Source organism: Anser cygnoides, chromosome Z (genome assembly GCF_040182565.1).
Source record: "Anser cygnoides isolate HZ-2024a breed goose chromosome Z, Taihu_goose_T2T_genome, whole genome shotgun sequence".
Lineage (NCBI taxonomy): Eukaryota > Metazoa > Chordata > Aves > Anseriformes > Anatidae > Anser > Anser cygnoides.
Window position 1 is genome coordinate 41,753,206 of NC_089912.1, and position 18,261 is coordinate 41,771,466.

The 18,261-nt window shown below is 38.4% G+C and overlaps 1 protein-coding gene across 3 annotated transcripts in view; it reads right to left on the reverse strand.

The window, feature by feature from the left end:
- Window positions 1–18,261, reverse strand: part of DAPK1 (death associated protein kinase 1) — an 89,656-nt gene that overhangs the window by 33,395 nt on the left and 38,000 nt on the right. For all 3 annotated transcript variants that reach the window (XM_048080501.2, XM_048080499.2, XM_048080500.2), the window contains 8 exons: window positions 17,375–17,596; window positions 5,778–5,916; window positions 3,142–3,271; window positions 2,812–2,860; window positions 2,680–2,706; window positions 2,105–2,257; window positions 1,908–1,953; window positions 190–279 (listed from right to left, as the gene is read on the reverse strand). In XM_048080501.2, the coding sequence (XP_047936458.1) occupies window positions 190–279; window positions 1,908–1,953; window positions 2,105–2,257; window positions 2,680–2,706; window positions 2,812–2,860; window positions 3,142–3,271; window positions 5,778–5,916; window positions 17,375–17,596 (856 nt within the window). The remainder of the gene's footprint in view (window positions 1–189; window positions 280–1,907; window positions 1,954–2,104; window positions 2,258–2,679; window positions 2,707–2,811; window positions 2,861–3,141; window positions 3,272–5,777; window positions 5,917–17,374; window positions 17,597–18,261) is intronic.

Sequence of the window (18,261 nt, forward strand, 5' to 3'; positions counted from 1 at the left end):
ATGCAGATCATTAACAAAGAAGTCTTCTCCCACATCACCATGCTCAAGCACCTAAGTTATTCCAAATGACATAGGAATGGGTTCTTTCTTCCTCCTCCAATCTCAAAGGCACTGATGGAGCAGGTAGGTAGGCAGGCACTACTGTATTTGTATGTCACCAGTACTCTGAAGATTTATTGAATGACTTACTTTCCATTTTCGTCGTGCTGCAAACCTTTTGAATTTCTCCATATTCACTGCAGATGCTTTTCTGCTAAGTGCTTGCTGGGTATCTTTAGGCTATGAGCAAAAGTAAAATAAAGGTGTGAAATACCCCATAATTAAAACAATCTTAACTTTCATAAAGCATCTCCCTGTTGTCTTTCAATGACGACTTCCACTTACAATTACTTTATTATTACACTGTGATGATATTTCTATAATGTAAGTGCATATTTTAACATCCACAGCCTTGTGAGGCATGCAGATGACATTTCTTGAGAGAATGCCCTAAAGAAAATCTACACCTAGTAACATTTCAAGCAATACTAATTTTTGTTGCTGTTGTTTTAAACAACAGCAACAAAAAGCCAACACCAGTAGAACATTTAGCTTTATCCTTAACCTCCCTCTGTGATGGAGGAATTGTATATAATTTTGAAGATACATCTTGTCTTCTAGGAAGATTTCCTGGCTGATTTTAAATACAGCCTAACTTTGTTCCAGTCTCAATGTCATCAGCTGGACGCTGCTGGATCCAAAGAAAAATCAGATCCCACCTATCTGTGCAGCAAGCTCTAGGGCTGCACCCTTTGAACTTTTTCATAGGCTAGTATGATGCACCAGTAACCCGTGAAGCATACCTAACTTAGCACTGCATGATACAAAACTTGAATTCATTTTTATCAAGACATACAGGTAAAGGTAAGGAGGGGAAGATGGAAAAGAGGATATGAAACAGTTGAGGGGGCAGGAGGGGAATATCTGGAAAATTAAGATTAAAAAGGAACATAACATGGTACAAAACAACAGATCTCGTTGCAGGAGTGGAAACCCTGGTTTCCACAAACTTAGGCAGTGCTCGCTCTACTGGTTTAAATATCACTTCAGCATGTCCCCATTTGCTTTACATCTGTAATCTTTTAAGATTAACCCATGAAAAAGTCAGCAAAGCAGATGGTATCAGTACTTCTTCCAGTAAGATGTGTAGTTTGGCATATTGCTGTAGAAGCATCTGCTCTAGGATGCTGAACTGTGAACTGGAGTGGCAGTGGCAAGGAAATTCTGCCTCTGGTTCTTTGGGAAGCGGGAAGGGGTCTTAGTGCCTCCCCAAGACTTGAGAAATCATTGCCACTGTAGACATTTACTATTCACAACCAGAACAGGATGTGGAATTGAAAAAAAAAAACAGTGACATGTATTACTGCACACTTCAAGAAGATCGATAGGTCCCATTTTCTCCCCATTCAGCCTAGAAACACCGCAACAGCTTGACCCAATCCAGCCTCTGGAACACTCAAAGTGGACCACTGCCCCACATCAACTGTTGTCTTCAGATTAAAGGGGGAGGAAGGACAGAAGGAAGATGTCCCTTTTACACCTAATCTAAATAAGGAGATTAGAAGATGACAAATGGACTGGATTCAGAGAACGTATTTTTGTCAGTATAATGCTCTCTGAACATTAGTTTCTCCGGTTGAGGATAATTTTTATCTTAATAATAGACTGCCATGCTTGCCTATTGCGAACTTACACAGAGGGTATGTTAATGCAGTCCACATATTAGACAGCCTTCCAAAGCAGTAGGATATATTTAACAATTATGCCAATTTTCCTTCTGAAGACTTTGTTAACTTAAAAAGTGGAAGTGGAATATGAAATGAAGAATGATTAAAAACAGAACAACAGAGAGTGAATCACATGCTAACCTTGATCCAAGGATGCAGCAAACTATCTTGAATAGTCATTCTCTTCCTTTAATAGGAGAAAAGACAGAAGTGTTTCAGGTAGTTTAAAATACATAATACTATATATTTATTAAACTAACTTTGTGAAATATAATGTAATTTGAAATACTAGAGATGTTTCAGGCTGCAACAGCACATACACAAGAGGAACAACTCACTTTGGATCCTTAACTAGAAGTCTTCGTATAAAATCTTTAGCTAGGGCACTGGTATTACTGAAGAATTCTTCTTCAAACTCATAATTCACAGCAGACACATTTGCTAATGTTTCCTGCTTGGTTTCTCCAAGAAACGGTGATGCACCACTTAAACTGCAGAAAGACAGAACATTCCTCACATTACACGTTGAAACACTGCTGTTTCAACCCTCTCAGATCAAACAACAGCAGAAAGTAAACATTTTTTTTTTCTTGCTTTAAGACTGCAAATGTATTTTCAGAAGATTTGATCCAACAGGGCAAAAAGCTTTTCTGCAATTTCAGAGAATATTGATTAAGATAAAGCCCCCCTGTGGAATGATACCTACAGATCTGATGGCAGCTTCCCATGCTATCTCAATGCTGACTAATGGCCATTCTAATCAATAACTCTACTCCTGCTTTTTGATCATTTAGATCATTCAACTTGAAACATCCCGTGCTACCAAAATGGCTTGAGTTGTATAGACACCACCAAAAACCCCCAAATAAAAAACTACCATTTCTAAGAACTGACCATAGACTTTGGTACTTACAGAATATAAGTTATTACACCAATGCTCCTGGAGTGAAAAGAAGAAAAAGGGGGGGGGGGGGGGAAGGAAGAAATAAGGTTAGAACGTAAGAATAATAATGAGATTTATTTTAAATAAGATCCAGTAACTCACCACATATCAGCTTCAAGACCAAGAGGTTCATAATTTACTATTTCAGGAGCTAAAGGAGAAAATAGGTAGATCAGCATATAGTCAATGAACAGATCCATTTCACTCTGAGCCTATATATGTTAGAGATAATAAGCTAAGATGCTGATAGATAAAAATACCTTTAATGAAAATCCAAGTCAGGACTGAATGCTACCAATTGCTTAGTTGAATTTCAAAATGTCATGAAGTACACACAAATTACATAATCTGTAACTTGGCCAAACCAAGCTAAGCCAACATTTACCGTTTCATACATTGAGAAAAAATAGTTTGAAGAAACAATTTGCTCACCAACAAACTCCGGCGTTCCAAAGATATTCTTGAATTCATTTCCAAAGTCAATTTTGTGTGCTAAACCGAAGTCAATAATCTTGATTCGAGGCTTTGGTACATTCCTGTCCAACAACATTATGTTTTCAGGCTTTGAGAAGGAAGAATGGAGAGAGAAAAAGATTATACATAGGTACAACACATCTGATACATACTAGCACTTTTCAGCACTGAGCACTTCTCATTTCTGCTTTCAGTCTCTTGAAATGTGTTGTCAGCAGAAAATTCCTGCCTTTTCCTATCAACATCTAACATATCCTAAAAATTAACTACAGTAAATCAGGATTCCGTGTTTATGACAGACTGGTGTGATTTCCACAGGGCTAAGATTTTACCTCTTCTGGATACAACAGTTTCAGTTTTCATTTGTACAGACCCAAGTGAAACATATTGCCTACAGTAAAGATCACAACTCCTGTGCTAGGGCCATTGCAGTAGTGCTGGGAGCTTGGAGGAAGCAAAGTTGTAAAACTAGTATTTGGTTAACATTAACCAAATACTAGGTTAACATTACTCCCTGGAAGAGATTTCTTCCACAGAGATCTCCTACACAGTATTCGTTGTAGAGATTTATACCGTGCTGCGTTTTGGATTTTGGTGAAAATAATGCTGACAAAACAGCGATGTTTTAGTTGTTGAAGAACAGTGCTTGCACTGAGTCAAGGAGTTTTCAAGCTTTTTATATTGCCCTGCCAGGGAGGAGGCTAGGGGTGCACAAGGAGCTGGGAGGGGACGCAGCCAGAACAGCTGGCCCAGGCTGACCAGATGGATATTCAATACCCCACGGCATCAAGCTGAACAACGAAACTGTGGGAACCAAGGAGGAAGGGGGCAACATGTTCAGATGGTGCTTGTCTTCCCAAGAAACCATTATGCACGTTGAGCCCTGCTTTGCTGGAAGAGGCTGAACACCTGCCTGCCAGTGGGAAGCAGCAAATGGACTCCTTGTCTGGCTTTGCTTGTGTACTCGGTTTTTGCTCTACCTAGTAAACTGTCTTCATCTCAACCCATGAGTTCTTGCTTTTTCACCTTTCCATCTCTCTCCCCCATCCCACCTGGGGAGAGCGAGTGAGTGGCTGTGCTGTGCTTAGGTGTCTGATGGGGCTGAATCACAGCAGGTGACAAGCAGTAGGATGCTAGGAAACGGTCTCAAGTTGCACCAAGGGAAGTTTAGCTTGGATATTAGGAAGAATGTCTTAAAGGAGAGAGTGGTCAGGCATTGGAACGGGCTGCACAGGGAAGTGGTAGATTCGCCTCCCTGGAAGCAAATTAAAGAGATGTGTGGACGCGGCACTAAGGGACATGGTTCAGTGATGAGGATTGGTAGGTCAGGTTGATGGTTAGACCTGGTGATCCTGAATGTCTTTTCCAGTCTAAATGATTCCATGATTCTGTAAGCTGGCATGCTCTTCAGAGCTCTTGGAGCTACATCCATACTGTTCACACTGTAAAAAAGTACTTCTGGAGCCATGAATAACAGCTCTTTCTCATCACCCTTCTTTTACCTCTCTTCCTCAATCACAGGGGCTGGTATGTAGGTGATTGTGATGGTAAACCACATGCAAAATGAATTTCCTTCTCTTTCCCTTGTTACATATCGATTGCATAATTTTATTGCTCTTGCTTATACCTTAATCCACATATTCTTAGTATCAGGTGAAAGGATGTTTTGCTTTATTGCAAACATATTGGCAAAATTTTTAAATATTAGGTTGTAAGACATTGAAGGAATATACTTAGTAGATTCATAACTCTCTTACTGTTATACAAAGAAAAAAATATATTGCTACAGGTTATGAGTATGAGACTGGAAAAGATATGCCTACATTGAAAAAAATCCCTTTCTTTCTCATCACCAGAATACAGCAATCCCTTTCAGAAATGCATTGCAATATAATAATTATGCCTCCTTTTCCTATTACAGACATAGCTGCCAACTTCAGCAGACCTCAGGAAACATTCAGCTGCCTATCTATCAAAAAATCTTACATAGGAAAACATACTTAAATTGAAACATTAAAAAGCAATAACTGAGTTTAGATAGAAAAGATCTCTTTTCACTACCAACAGGATGCAGTTGACAGTATTTCTTAAAAAAAAGCCCTAACAATTACAACCAGCCAACCTTCCACCCATTCAGAAGAAAATAATCTATCTGCTCTACAAGAATCTTTGTACTCTATCCTATAGTGTTTTCATTTAGTACCTATAAGTAACATTCACATAAACATACAAAGTATGTAACAGCAAAAAGAAGAAATTTGATGAAAGGCATCCTGGTCAGGACGTTTTAACCAGATTCCATTCACATTCCACAAAATCATAATCATAATCTTTATTTCAAAATTGCTTCCTCAGAATGGTTTCATTTTTATAGAAGTTGCCATTTTCCAAGAAGAATCTTATATTAAAAACAGATGGGATCTTTTTACGGTTCAGTAACTTCTTTTCAATGGCTGAGCTTTTCCCTGTCTACATAAGTTAGCAAAACAAAACTACAGCCAAGATCTGCATGATGGCAGTTTTCTGGCTCGTGTTACAAAAGACTTCAATGGATGCTGCTTGCAGTTGTGTGCATTCTTATCTGCTTAACATACCTTTAGATCAAAGTGGGCAATTTGCAGAGAATGTAGATACTGAACTCCATTAAGTATTTGTTTGAGAAATTCTGTGGCTTCCTCCTCTGTGAGAGACTCTTTTTCAGCTAAGAAGTCGAAGAGCTCTCCACCTGCAACACTTGGAGAGCAGGAACAGAATTACTGACAAGCATGTTTTAACCTATGGGGTCCATTTACCTTAGCAATTCTCAGACAACCTTGGAAAACAGTCAGAAGCTTTACAAGTTGTCAATATGAAAACAGAACATGGAAAACAATTCAATACTTGAAATAGTAATTACCCCTCCTCCCCATGAAAAAGAAAGACTACAATAAAAGCAGCTATTTTCAAACACAGAAAAGTTGAAACATACATATATATATATACATAGTTATCTGTATCTAAATTTAAATGATGTAAAACCCACGTACTCTATGTACATTTAAAAGAATAAAACTGAATTTGAAGTTAAATATACTCAAAACATGCTAATATAACTGAACAGAAAATAAAATATGACTTGGCTCATACACAAGTATAACAGGCTTTGTTTGTTTTCTTATTGGAAAATATAAATTCAAAGTTTACTTTCAAATAGTTACTAGCAGCTATCCTACTATCATTTTTCTTAAATTATTTTTTACATTTAATTTAAAGAGAGAACAAAAACAAAACCTCCCCTAACCATTCAACTCTTTGAAAACATACTGTCTTGTCTTAAACAGTGCATTACATTGAGCACATTAAGTTGTGCTCAAACATTACCACACCTTCCCTAACAAGGAAAAGCCACTACTGCTCTTAAGACTATATCCTGCACCCCATTTAGCCGTGCAGGAAGAAAGAGAGGTAAGAACTGAGGAGGGTACATAAGCACGTCAATACTTTTTTGCATCCGCGGGAGAGAAATAAACTGAAGATGATCCTTTTCTCAGCTCACTTAGCAGTCTGGCAGGAGTGATGATAATTGTCAGCAGAAAAACAGATACAGAATTAAGTGAATAGGAAACAGGATCCACAACTTCTCTAAAAAAACAACAAAGCTCCTTTCAGTTTAAGGCCACCTACTGGGATGACTGGCCACTCTGGCAACTAGTTTTTCCAGGTTACAAAACAGCACTATTACATAGGAAGGTGTTAAGAGACTGCAAATATGGTCATACTATTCCCCATATTTTGCACGATATTGGTATTTTAAAAAATTATCAGAAAGTACAACCTAACTTATGCTGCCTTTCAGCAGGGAAAAAACAATCTGTTCACAATTTAAAGATCTGCTTATGAAAAATAATGGGATTAACATTTAACAATAGCTAAACAGTCTGAGCAAGTTTCTGGAAATACATTTGACTTGCTTTATCATGTCTACTTTTCAAGAGACTTAATCTGCATTATTGTAATGCAAATTGCATGGAAAGCGCATTTTAATGAGTTCTTGGAGCCTTCACTGAGCTGCCTAGAAGATAATCAGAGTATTGTTTTGGGTATTGTTTATGGTGTTGTAATATTTTCTTCATGAAAGTAATTATTAAAATGAAGTGTCATTAAATGCAAGAATTACAGACTGGAAGGGAGAGAGGTCATTTTAATAATCTTTTTTGTTTTCGAAACATGAAAATGGAATTCCTGCAGATTAAATACACTTCATTATCTTGCACAGGCTGGTCAGAAAGATATTACAAATGGCTGTGCAGGCATATTTCCTCGTTCTTTGCTTCTCTCTGAGAAAGGCAAAAGGCTTTCAGGCCAAGGTATGCACTTCTCCACTGCGCTTCCTGATGACAAGCAGAGGCCTGGATGGTGACGCAGTGCTGGCATTTCTCTTCACTCCCGGTTATTGGGCCAAAGGACCTACACATCACACAAAAAAATCATTTGAGTGGATGCCTGCTGCAGCTGCCCCAAGGATGTGAGCTGGAATACGCTCATGCCACGCAGTGAAGGCAGACTCGCAGGGGCTACCATTCAAGCTGGTGAGCAGCTATGTCAGCAGTCGCAGCAGAACAGCACCTTAACACACTCTGGTTCGGCACGGGAGTGACTGTCACGCAGTAAGCTGGCAGAGCCCAACCCTCGGGTGAGGAAGAAAACCAGGCTGCAACAAGCACACAGTTATTTGGTATACTTTTCATGTAGATCAGCCTCCTTGTGAAACAGTGTACGTGGCTGCTTAAGCAGCTATCACAGCTGCTGTGCACATACTCGAATCATGCATTTTCAGCAGTGTTTACTTGCAAGATCGTGCTTCCCACTTCAGAGTCTAAAGCAGGCTATTCAAGTGCCACACAGGTATGTATCTGTTCTAAGGCTGTTACCTCTTGCACTTATTTCTGTTGGCATTTCAAAGATATTTGGTGTGTGTGAAACTTGCTAGTCATCCACACGAACACTAGCACTCATAACAAATTTCTTTCAGCTCTGAAAGACAAGATTTAATTTAACACTCAGAGTTTAGTCATTTTTGAGACACGTTTGTGTTTGTTAGGTATTACTGAAAAATGGAAAAAGCTTTCCCATCCTCAGCTTCTTCTAAACTGCAATTGTTCTGTTTTGGGGATTTTCACATCCTGAAAGTTTAGGCCACATGAAATTGCAAGTTTAATGTACACTGTTTTTTGCGTGTCTCAAAGATGTCGCATTTACGAATAGCTAACTGCATGGGATCACATACATGTGCTGCTGAGTACGATCATCCTGTCTTTGCCAAAGGTCTTAGAATAATGTGAAATAAAACACTACCCATATTTTGCAGGTAATACATGTAATATACCTAGTGCTTGCAAATCTAGAAACAAAGATCTAAAGAAGATACGTTAAAATATTTTCTTTAAATTGGGAGCTAAATAGCAGGACTGGTAGATTTTTCCAAAGCATCGTGTGCTTTTTTGTGCTTAACTGTTGTTTTTTTTTTTGCAATGCTTCCTCAAGCAATATCCGAATGAGGAGGGACAAGATCTAACACACTCGAAGCACCGATCCTGAGCCAGCTGTAGCTCTGATCTGAGGGACTGCAGCGCACCCCTGCACATGATGCACCTTATCTGAAAATGCCTGGAGTAAAATCAATCCCATGTGGTTTCAACTCACAGACTAGGCCACTGTAACTTTTTCTGTTGGTAATTTCTCAGCTGCTGGGAGTGAGCACAGTATCTCAGGTGCTTCCCTTTGAGAGCTGTGATGGTAGGTAAGCACAGTGCCCAGACAGCCTTCCAGAACACGTAAAGCTAAATTTTACTGGTAGGGACATAAAGCACAAGAGAAACAGGGTTATACAATGATGACTGAAATGCTAAACAAGACAATCTAGAAACTCAGAAAAGGCCAGCTTCCCAGGAAGCCTCCATGGACTCTGTGCTTGCTTGATCCCTTAAATAAACTCACATCCCTATGAGAGCTTAATAAGGCAGGTATTGTTTCTTAGCTTCCTTTTAATGCTTATCAGAAAACTGCTTATTCTGCTACCTTCCTGCTGACTCTGGTTAGGTCTAATATTAAACTACATCACCACAGGAATACAGGAAAACACTGTATTGGTACAAAGCAATTGCTTTAAAACAAGTCATAGAGTGTTAGAGCAGGTCCACACTCAACATCCCTTACAAGCTAAGTTTCCATTCTGTAATTTATTCACTGGATCACAGTTCCTTTGATCTATATCATCTGTGAAAACAGACTCTGCTTTTATAGCTAGATTATATACCTAGACTCACTGGATAATCTTCAGTGGTCTTCCAAAAACTATAGACTAAGAAACTGCTTAAAACAAGCCAGTAGAAGACACTGGTTATATAATATGTAATACACTTCAGTTTTCACGAATCTGACGCCATTAGTTTTTAAAGTCTAGTACTTCAGCCAGGATAATGTAGCCCCATAGTAAATAAACACAGTATATTTTATTATCCTGTGCTCAGCTTCAGATGTGAAACTGCAAGCCAGGATTTTAACAACAAAAACCCCTTCCTGCACAGAATACCTGCACATAGCTTTATCCCATGCACAGCAGCAGTCTCAGGCTGAAGGAGAAGGGGGAGACTTTTCCGTATCTCAGCGCCTAAGACCAACCTTTATAAATCTCAGCCTCTCCCAAGAAGTACGCTGAATTCACCTCTATTACAGTGCTCCAGCATTTTTCCTACATTACCAGAAACAGGTAAGGTTTGAGGTCACCGGTGCATGAACGTCCTGTTTAAATCTGGGCTGAAACTAGATGACTGCACAGGCTTCCCTGCAGCCAGAGAATTGCACAACCCAGCTTCCAGCTCGCCTGTAAGACCCTACCTACTCAGGGATCCACACAGCAGCACCTAAATGACTGCTGCCAACCACGGACTGGCTGAGACCTCCTTCCCGCAAGGAGCAGAGGCAATGGGCTCGCTAAGCGCAAGGGTTTCCTCCGGCAGAGCACTTCAGAGGAATTGTACGTGTCTCCTTGGGAAGGGCACAGCTTTCTCTGTGCACTTTCTCTGTTAGGTGGTAGGAGTTACAGACAGCTTTCTGAGCAGTTCATCTGTGCGTTGGCACAACTCTGATCTGCAAGCTACTAACAAGTAATGGGTGAGCAACAAGCCATACCCCTTCATATTAAAAGAGGAACTTGACTAAAGTCAAGTCACATCTGAATTCCATTACGGCTGCAAAACCTTTATGCTCACCGGCACATAATGGTCTCCTTTGAAGCATTAACTCCTTAACGTTCCTGTATAAAACTTTTCTGTTTACCTTTAAACTGAAAACACTCCGCAGTTAAAAAAAGAAAAAAAAAAGGTTGTTCATGTCCTTGGCTCAATATGATAAACATTTGTGATTGACGGAGGTCACATCTCAATCCTAAGGGGCAGGTTTTATTATTTAGTATGCTGTAACACAAAGCCGTAAGAGCAGAGTAAATCTAGTTTCACTGTTGTATTGTGACTTCAGTTGATACTGTTTCTGAACAGCAGAGCACGCTTTTAGAAAAAGGAACAACCCTGCACAGGAAAATATTTTGTATAATCATTTCCATTAAGAGCAAAGCTGTTATGTTCTGCCTCCCTGATATTACTAGGTAGAGGTGCTAGCTTTCCTGAACTGGTGCAAGTGAAACAACGCCTCGGGTCACCCACACTCTCATAAAACACAGCAGTGGTAGATGCAATTCCTAGACTTCTCAAAAGAAGGCTGGCAGATGCCTTTGCCGCCCACATATTTCCCTCCGGGAAAGAAAATACAAGGCACCTGTGGAAAAAGGATTTCTGGATAGCGCTTTTGCAAGTCGTCAGGCTTCCTCAACTATGAAATATAACTAAGCAGAAGATCTTGGAGGAAGTCATTATGGGAACCTACACAGAACCAGTTAACCTTCATAGTCAGCGTGGCCACCTCATAACGACTCAGTCACATGCTGTGTTGATCACATTGCTCACAGTGTAATATTGCCTAAACGACAATTAATGATTATCTAAGGATTTCTCATGAAGCTAAAAGGAAAAAAAAAAAAAACAAACCAAAATCCTAAGCCAAAACTGCTTGTTTCAAACAACTTAATCTAGTTAACTTCAAGCTTACAAGGTTTAATCAACCTTGCTTACATTTCCAAACAACGTAAAGTAAGAAAGTTAAAATTCAGAACCAGTTTATTCCATTTTTTAAAGCAGAATCAATTTAATAAGTTATCTGAATTATTTTCCATTATAGGGTATAAGCCTCTTCTCTAATCCAAAAATTCTGTCAACTTGCAGAAGAAATGTTTTCTGCTATGGATTCTGTGGTCAGATGTCTCTTGTATGAATCCTTGCATATTTCAAAATTTCAGCCCGAGACAAGAGTGAAATATTTCTTCTCCTGTGAGAAACTAAGTTGTGTTTTTGCAGTAGAGAACTAATTTTCTCTATTCAAAGGTAATTGTGTAGTCATAACAAGAAGAAATGCTAAGTAGATAAGTGGACAGTAGAAGGCCTCACTGTTCCAAAATAAGGTGGAAGCTTGAGAAAAACAGGATGAGCAGTGTGGGAACAGTAAAACAAAGATAACAAGTTCTCAAAACATAAGAAAGGGAAAAAAGGAAAAAGGAGAAATTAAAGGGTTGAAGAAAAAAATTGTACATGTATGGTATAGAGGAGCGTTGAGTAGCTTATGAACCTTGTAGTACTCAGCCAGTGAGGAAACAGGGGAGGTGATCAGGTGTCGGGTAATAGGGAATAAAAGGTTATGATTTGCTTACTATAATGAGCTCCTAATTGGCAGGGCGCCTGCCATTGCAATTGCGAATAAAATAGCTTCACAGAAGATCCTGTCTGAAGAAAATTACTTGAGATTTTTCTCACACTCCCACTTTACTTAAGGTTTTATCCACTTAATTTAACAGCTTATAAGAACCACGCAGTTGCCAAGACACTCCTCTGAAGTAAAAAGTGTACCAAATATTTTGAAAGAGCAATGCAGGGCTGCTTTTTTTCTTTTTTTTTTAAATCCTACACACTTGACAACATCATATCTAGTTTTTCTATACCTAGCTAACAGAAAAAACAAGGCATGTTACTGCATCACTCCTCCTCCTCATTTTCATTTGTCCAGCCCATAATGGAGAGACCAACAGTTGTGAAATCCTCTTGTGTGCCTGAATTCTTCTGGTATATTGAACAAGAAGCTTTGGCCTCAGAATGGCTAGTCAGAAGAACACAAGCACCAAAACGCAGATGAGTAGTTAAACAGTCAACTTCTACTAACAGGGAGACCCAAAACCAACTGTGTGTCTTTCTGCACCCAGACACAGCTGGTACTTTGGTTTTAGTCACCTGAACTCCATAAGCACCAGTCTGGTTACCATGCACAGTTACCAACATCCTGGCCCCGCTGAGTGCGTTAGTATTTTCATCCTGCCCAGGACATCCAGATTTCATACACAACGCATTAATGTAGTGGGCAAGATTACCATGTGCTCGGGTCATTGGATGCAGAGCCCAGGAGCCAACTGCACTCCCTGTGAGATGTGTTCAGTGTGTTAAGAGTTGTATTTACTTCAGCTTCTTTCCTTTTAGCTCCGTGAAGCCTTTACTCCTAGGTTTCTAAACATACATTGTGGATCTATTTGAGGGCCTGTAATTCAGGATTTTGAAGTCAAAAGGTGGCACAATATCTAGAAACCAGTGCTGCTGAGCTTGTTTACCTGCTGCTATTCCCAGTAAACACCAAAGACTCCTCCTCTGAAAAGCTAGTACAAGGCCAGTCCGGTCAAGAACAACTTTGTGACAAGTTACAGGTAAAATTAACAAAAATTTCAGAGAGATTTTGGTCAAAACATGAAGAAGCTCCATGCTGGCATCAAGCCTCACAAGAAGTCAAGCTATTGACTTCTAAGTATAGAAAGTTAACTTTATAGAAAGTTAACTGATAGAAGAGGAATTTACAGAGCTTGTTGTTATTTGCTCTTATTTATTCTTCAACGAGCAACTCAAGACATCATTAGAATTCTACATATGGATCTACCACCCTCTCCTCCTTGCTCTCTTATGCTTTGGTTAATATTATGGAGATGCCAAGAAGGTGGCAACTCTCTCTGAGACCTGGGATGTGGAGGACTAAATTCTAACATAAGTATACAAGAACTAACTTTAGAAAATCATGAGCCTGAATACTTAATGCTCAGTCACTTTCAAGTTAATACGATTCCCCTCTTTCTGAAACGAGACTTTCACAGCATTATTCTCTTTTCCCAAATTTTAAAAACAGAAATTCATCATTCCGAAATCTGCTGCAAGAGTTCATGCTGCCTTAAATTAAGATTTCTAATTCAGATATGAAGACACTTCTTTGGCAGATAAAAGCATTAACAGAAAATTCTACCCACAGCTTTCCAGTGAAAAGAATCAGCTATTGCTATCAAGCTGCTTTGAAGGCTGAGGCCATCTGCATTATTTTTCAGCATTATTTTTCAGCAACTGCTATACAGGATTTAGGATAAAGGTACTTATTCCCTGCAGCTGCAGCCAGAAACCTCTATGAAGTACAACATAGTGAGTGTATTTTGTAGGTCTGTTGTCTAAACGAAATCATAGTAAAGTGGAAGGAAAAACAAAATAAAAGACAAGAGATTATCCATTCAAGGTTACCAGCAGGCCAGTGAAAAGGGAACCACATAGGTGCAAAATGTGATTGAGGAAAGAAAATAATTATTACTGTGCAACAGAGGTCTGTGTTTTCTACAGTCTGTGAAGTCTGCTAAGAAGATGGCTTCAGTGGAGCTTACTGGAAAATAGCATAATACTGCTAAAATACGAAAATACAAAAGAGACTAGTTGGTCGAGTGATGCAGCTGGATAGAAATAAGTATGATTAAAGTCGGACAAATTCAATTTTTTGTGTAGCAGAAAAAAAGCAGATAGCTATTACAATTTTAAGTTTAATGAGGAAGAGACAGTGTTTTCCAGTTCATACATAACATGCACAGCATTCCTTGCAAGATGACAGAAGAGCCCAGAGAGTATGAATTTGAGTCCAGAGGGTATGAATTTTGAAAGTTACTTGCAAATCAAGAGCACACGTGTCAGTATATCAGTCTAGAAATGTGAAAACATACCTGCTTCCTCTAAATTTACCAAGAGACAGAAATGTAGTAAGGGTCTTCAAGCACCTTTCATATTTGTGTATGATTGCTGACTCCTTTAAGGAAGCATTTGATTTAAAGTTTCAGAAATTAAACGTTCCATAAATTTTTACAGGTCAGTTTCCTGACAAAAGGTACTTAAGAGAAAAAGCTCCAAACATCAGCATGGATTAAGCTTCTGATATTTTGTTTTGCACTCAGTGTTGCAACGACATTGCCACTGCAATAATTAATGATGGCCCACATATTCGTGCACACAAATTGCTAACAAATACTTTGCTGGCTGATGTAATATTTGCAGCGAGGGAATGAAGTGAAAACTTCTACAGCCAGTTACTCCTTAGAAACAGCTAATGAATAATGCTGAAAAACGCTTAAAAGGCTACACACAACCCTGCAAACCTTTTGCTGAACTGGGAGACAAAAATCAATAGTAAATAGGCAGCAGACACAGCATCCTGAGACTTGTGTGTTAACATCAATTGACAGGCACCAAAAGGACAGCTGCGGTAGCATGCCTTCTGTGGACTGCAGGTTCTATGTAGCAGAGAAACCAGAGATTCTTTTCCTCATCATTGCTCATGTTATTACACTTGCTTATTAATAACAAACCAGTGCTTCTTCTAGACTTTCATTTTGTTATGAGCTTTTCGTAGCTGGAACACAATTTTAGTTTCACTCCTTATCTAAAAAAGTAAGTCACGTGAAATCCTGTTTATTTGTGGTATGCTCTCTCTTCTTAAAGTCATACATTAATATATGCTCCAGGAAAAAAAAATATGCTTTTTTCAAGTGAATTTAGTTATAGAAGAAAATACTTACTAAAACTATATTCTAATCAATAGGGAAAATTTTCACTTGGGAGGGATTCTGAGGAAAGCAAAATGGGTTATTTAATGAGATTTCAGTTTGACTTTTGCTTTGTTTAAAAATGTTCTATAATAGCTAAGAATGTAAGGGGAGTAGGTCCCTGGGCAAAACGTGAATATTAGAACGTTAGAAAAAAATGATTACATACTTAAGTATCTGAACATATGATTAAAATGACAATCCTTTTGCCTTTTAAATAGCTTTACATAATATCATAGTGATTTTGAGAATGATAAAAAGTGGTCTTTACAGCAATTAGTATATTCAGTTTATAAAGGGATTGCTAACATGTCATCTTTTCCTCTCTGACCCTTTAATTAAATATGTTACCTTTGTGATACCAAAGTAGCACTTCTTCAACTTAAAAGATTCATGTGGCAGTTTTGAAAAGTGGAAAAAACCATCTTTGACACTATATTGGGATTATTAACTTGGCAAAATGATTAGCTAAACTGCTATACAAATAGTCTGTTATGCTTCACACTATCAATTTTATGAAATATTAACACACGTTGGATGCAAAATCTGCTTCCATTCAATAAAAGTCAATGGGTGTACACAGACACACACACAGCAATCTTGCTGCCAAAGAAGCTCCTATTCCATGAAAAGAAGAGGGAGACAGGAACAGTTCCATTCATCCTACCACTGTTTGCAGTTACTGAATGTTCTTCAGAGCTGTTAAGTCCAGTCACTCTCCTGATTTCATGTGGACAGGTTAGATTATAGAGCAGGAAGAAAGCACTGCACTAGCAGCACTGTAATAACAGGTTATGAATAGGAAGAATATGAGAGCAAATATAAATGGGGAGCAGAAGAAGAATCAAACTAATTTTGTTGTATATTCATGACACACTCAAAGAGTTTTGAACAAAAATCAGGAGCAGTAGATCAGACAGGAATTACGAGGAGGTTTTACTTTATACTATTCATCTTAAGAAATACTTATCCACACAAAATCAAACTAATGCAAATGTGTATTTCTGAAACTAAAAAAAAAAACACAAAACAAACAAACAAAAAAAACCAAACACATACCCAGACTACTAAAGCATTACAGTAAGTAATCATATGTGGGACTAAAGATGTGTAGAAATGTGTTTTAATGTATTATGTGTGTATATATTGTAGCAAAGACGAAACTCCTTAAGGTAATACCCAGTTTCTTTCTTATATCTATACTGTAAATCTACATCTTACTCAATACTTACCCTAAAGTATCCTTATAAAGTAAGTGGAAACATAATTTATGAAAGTTAGTAAACAGGAAGGCATAACCTACAAGAAAATCACATGAACAGCCAAGGAAAAGAGAAGTGCTGCGCAAGATTCTTGTACCAAATCAGATGCATTTGCTTGCATGAAATACATAGTCTGAAATACGTTTAGCTGATACCAAACAAATGTGGCCATAATACAGACTGTGTCAGGCATCGAAACAAGGTAAAAACTTGCATGTGCTGCTACTGGACACTGTCAAGCTGAAAAAGGTGAGTAATGCTTAACGACTGAACTAGCAATCTTTGAGGAACTTGAAGCCAGACTTGAAGCAATGCAGAACTGTTCTCTGCTGACATATTTATCTCAATTCATTAGCAATAACTTTGGAGGAAAAAAGGGAACTAAAAATACGGATATGAGAGTTCAGTTTACGTTGCAACAGGAGAGAACTGGGAAAATACTGTTCTCTGTTATGTGGGCAAAAAAGAGAAAAAAGCATTCAGTGATGCTGCCTTACACCACCACAAAACACCACTAAATTTGCTAAACTAACCTCTATCCAGAATCTGTATTTCCCTCTGCTCTTATTTTCAAATCTGTTCAGCTCTAGGCTGTTCTTCTGGATTCAGAACATCAATGACAATTAAAATAACAAGCAGAAAAAATCCTGAATATAGTGTATTGCTCTTTAACCTTTGTAGTGCCATTTAGACTGAAAAATAGCATCTATAAATCAAGAAGCTACAACTCTGGCCCCTCCCACCCCCAAATAATAACAATTCTCAGGCTACTATCAGTGATCTTTGGGGTGGTAAGGAATACCCATTAAATAATGGCAATTCTTACAGAAAGGATCTATTTCCTTAATACAACAACAACAAAAAAAACATCATCCCTTCCCAGGTCTCTAGAGCTACTTACAGTTCCAGAATAAGAATCACATCTGTTTTGTTCTCATAAACATCATGCAGTGTGATCACATTAGGATGCCGAATTTCTTTTAGTATGCTGACTTCTCGCTCAATATCTTCCCGGCTCACTCCACGTCGGCTGGATTTTGTCCTCCGTTTCTTGATGAATTTTGCTGCAAACTGCTGACCAGTGTTTTTCTCACGGCATTTTTTCACTACAGCAAACTGCCCACTAAAAGAGAGGGAAAGAAAGAATCATATGTGGTTCAAGGAGATTTAGAATTAGGAGCAGCTTGTATTTACTACTATGGGGAGAGACAGCTGTACCTCTAAATTACCAGCTCCACTGAAATACATAACCGCTTTTTGTGCAATCTAACATAACACCTGGAAAAACGCTGGATGTGGTTAAAAAAAAAAGCTAAGCTGAGATTCTGCACACATACACTCATACATTTCAGCATATCTAAGTAAAAGATACCACCTGTGTAGACCATTAGATTTTTGTCAAGTATGTGCATCGGGGATTATTGGGGCAAAGTAATCACTTCTGGATTTCTCCTGCATCATTCATGTTGAAGATAATTTTTTTTGTTCTCCAAGACAGACAGTCTTCAGTTTCTTCCAATCTATCAATATCCACTTTAGGTGGTATTACCTTTAGATATTACCTTTATTTTATTTAGTTTTTAAAAGGATACTGTGTTTTCAGGATATTACTTTATGTTTTATTTACTGTAGTATCAAGAATTACATTCATTGTATCATCATCTCAAGCAGGAAGCATTTGAAGGTGAAAACAGTACCAAGAATAAAAATCACTCATTTTGTTACAAACCAGAAAGTGCTCCAGGAAGCAGCTGACTCCAGAGTGTTATTGTTCACATATAAATTTCC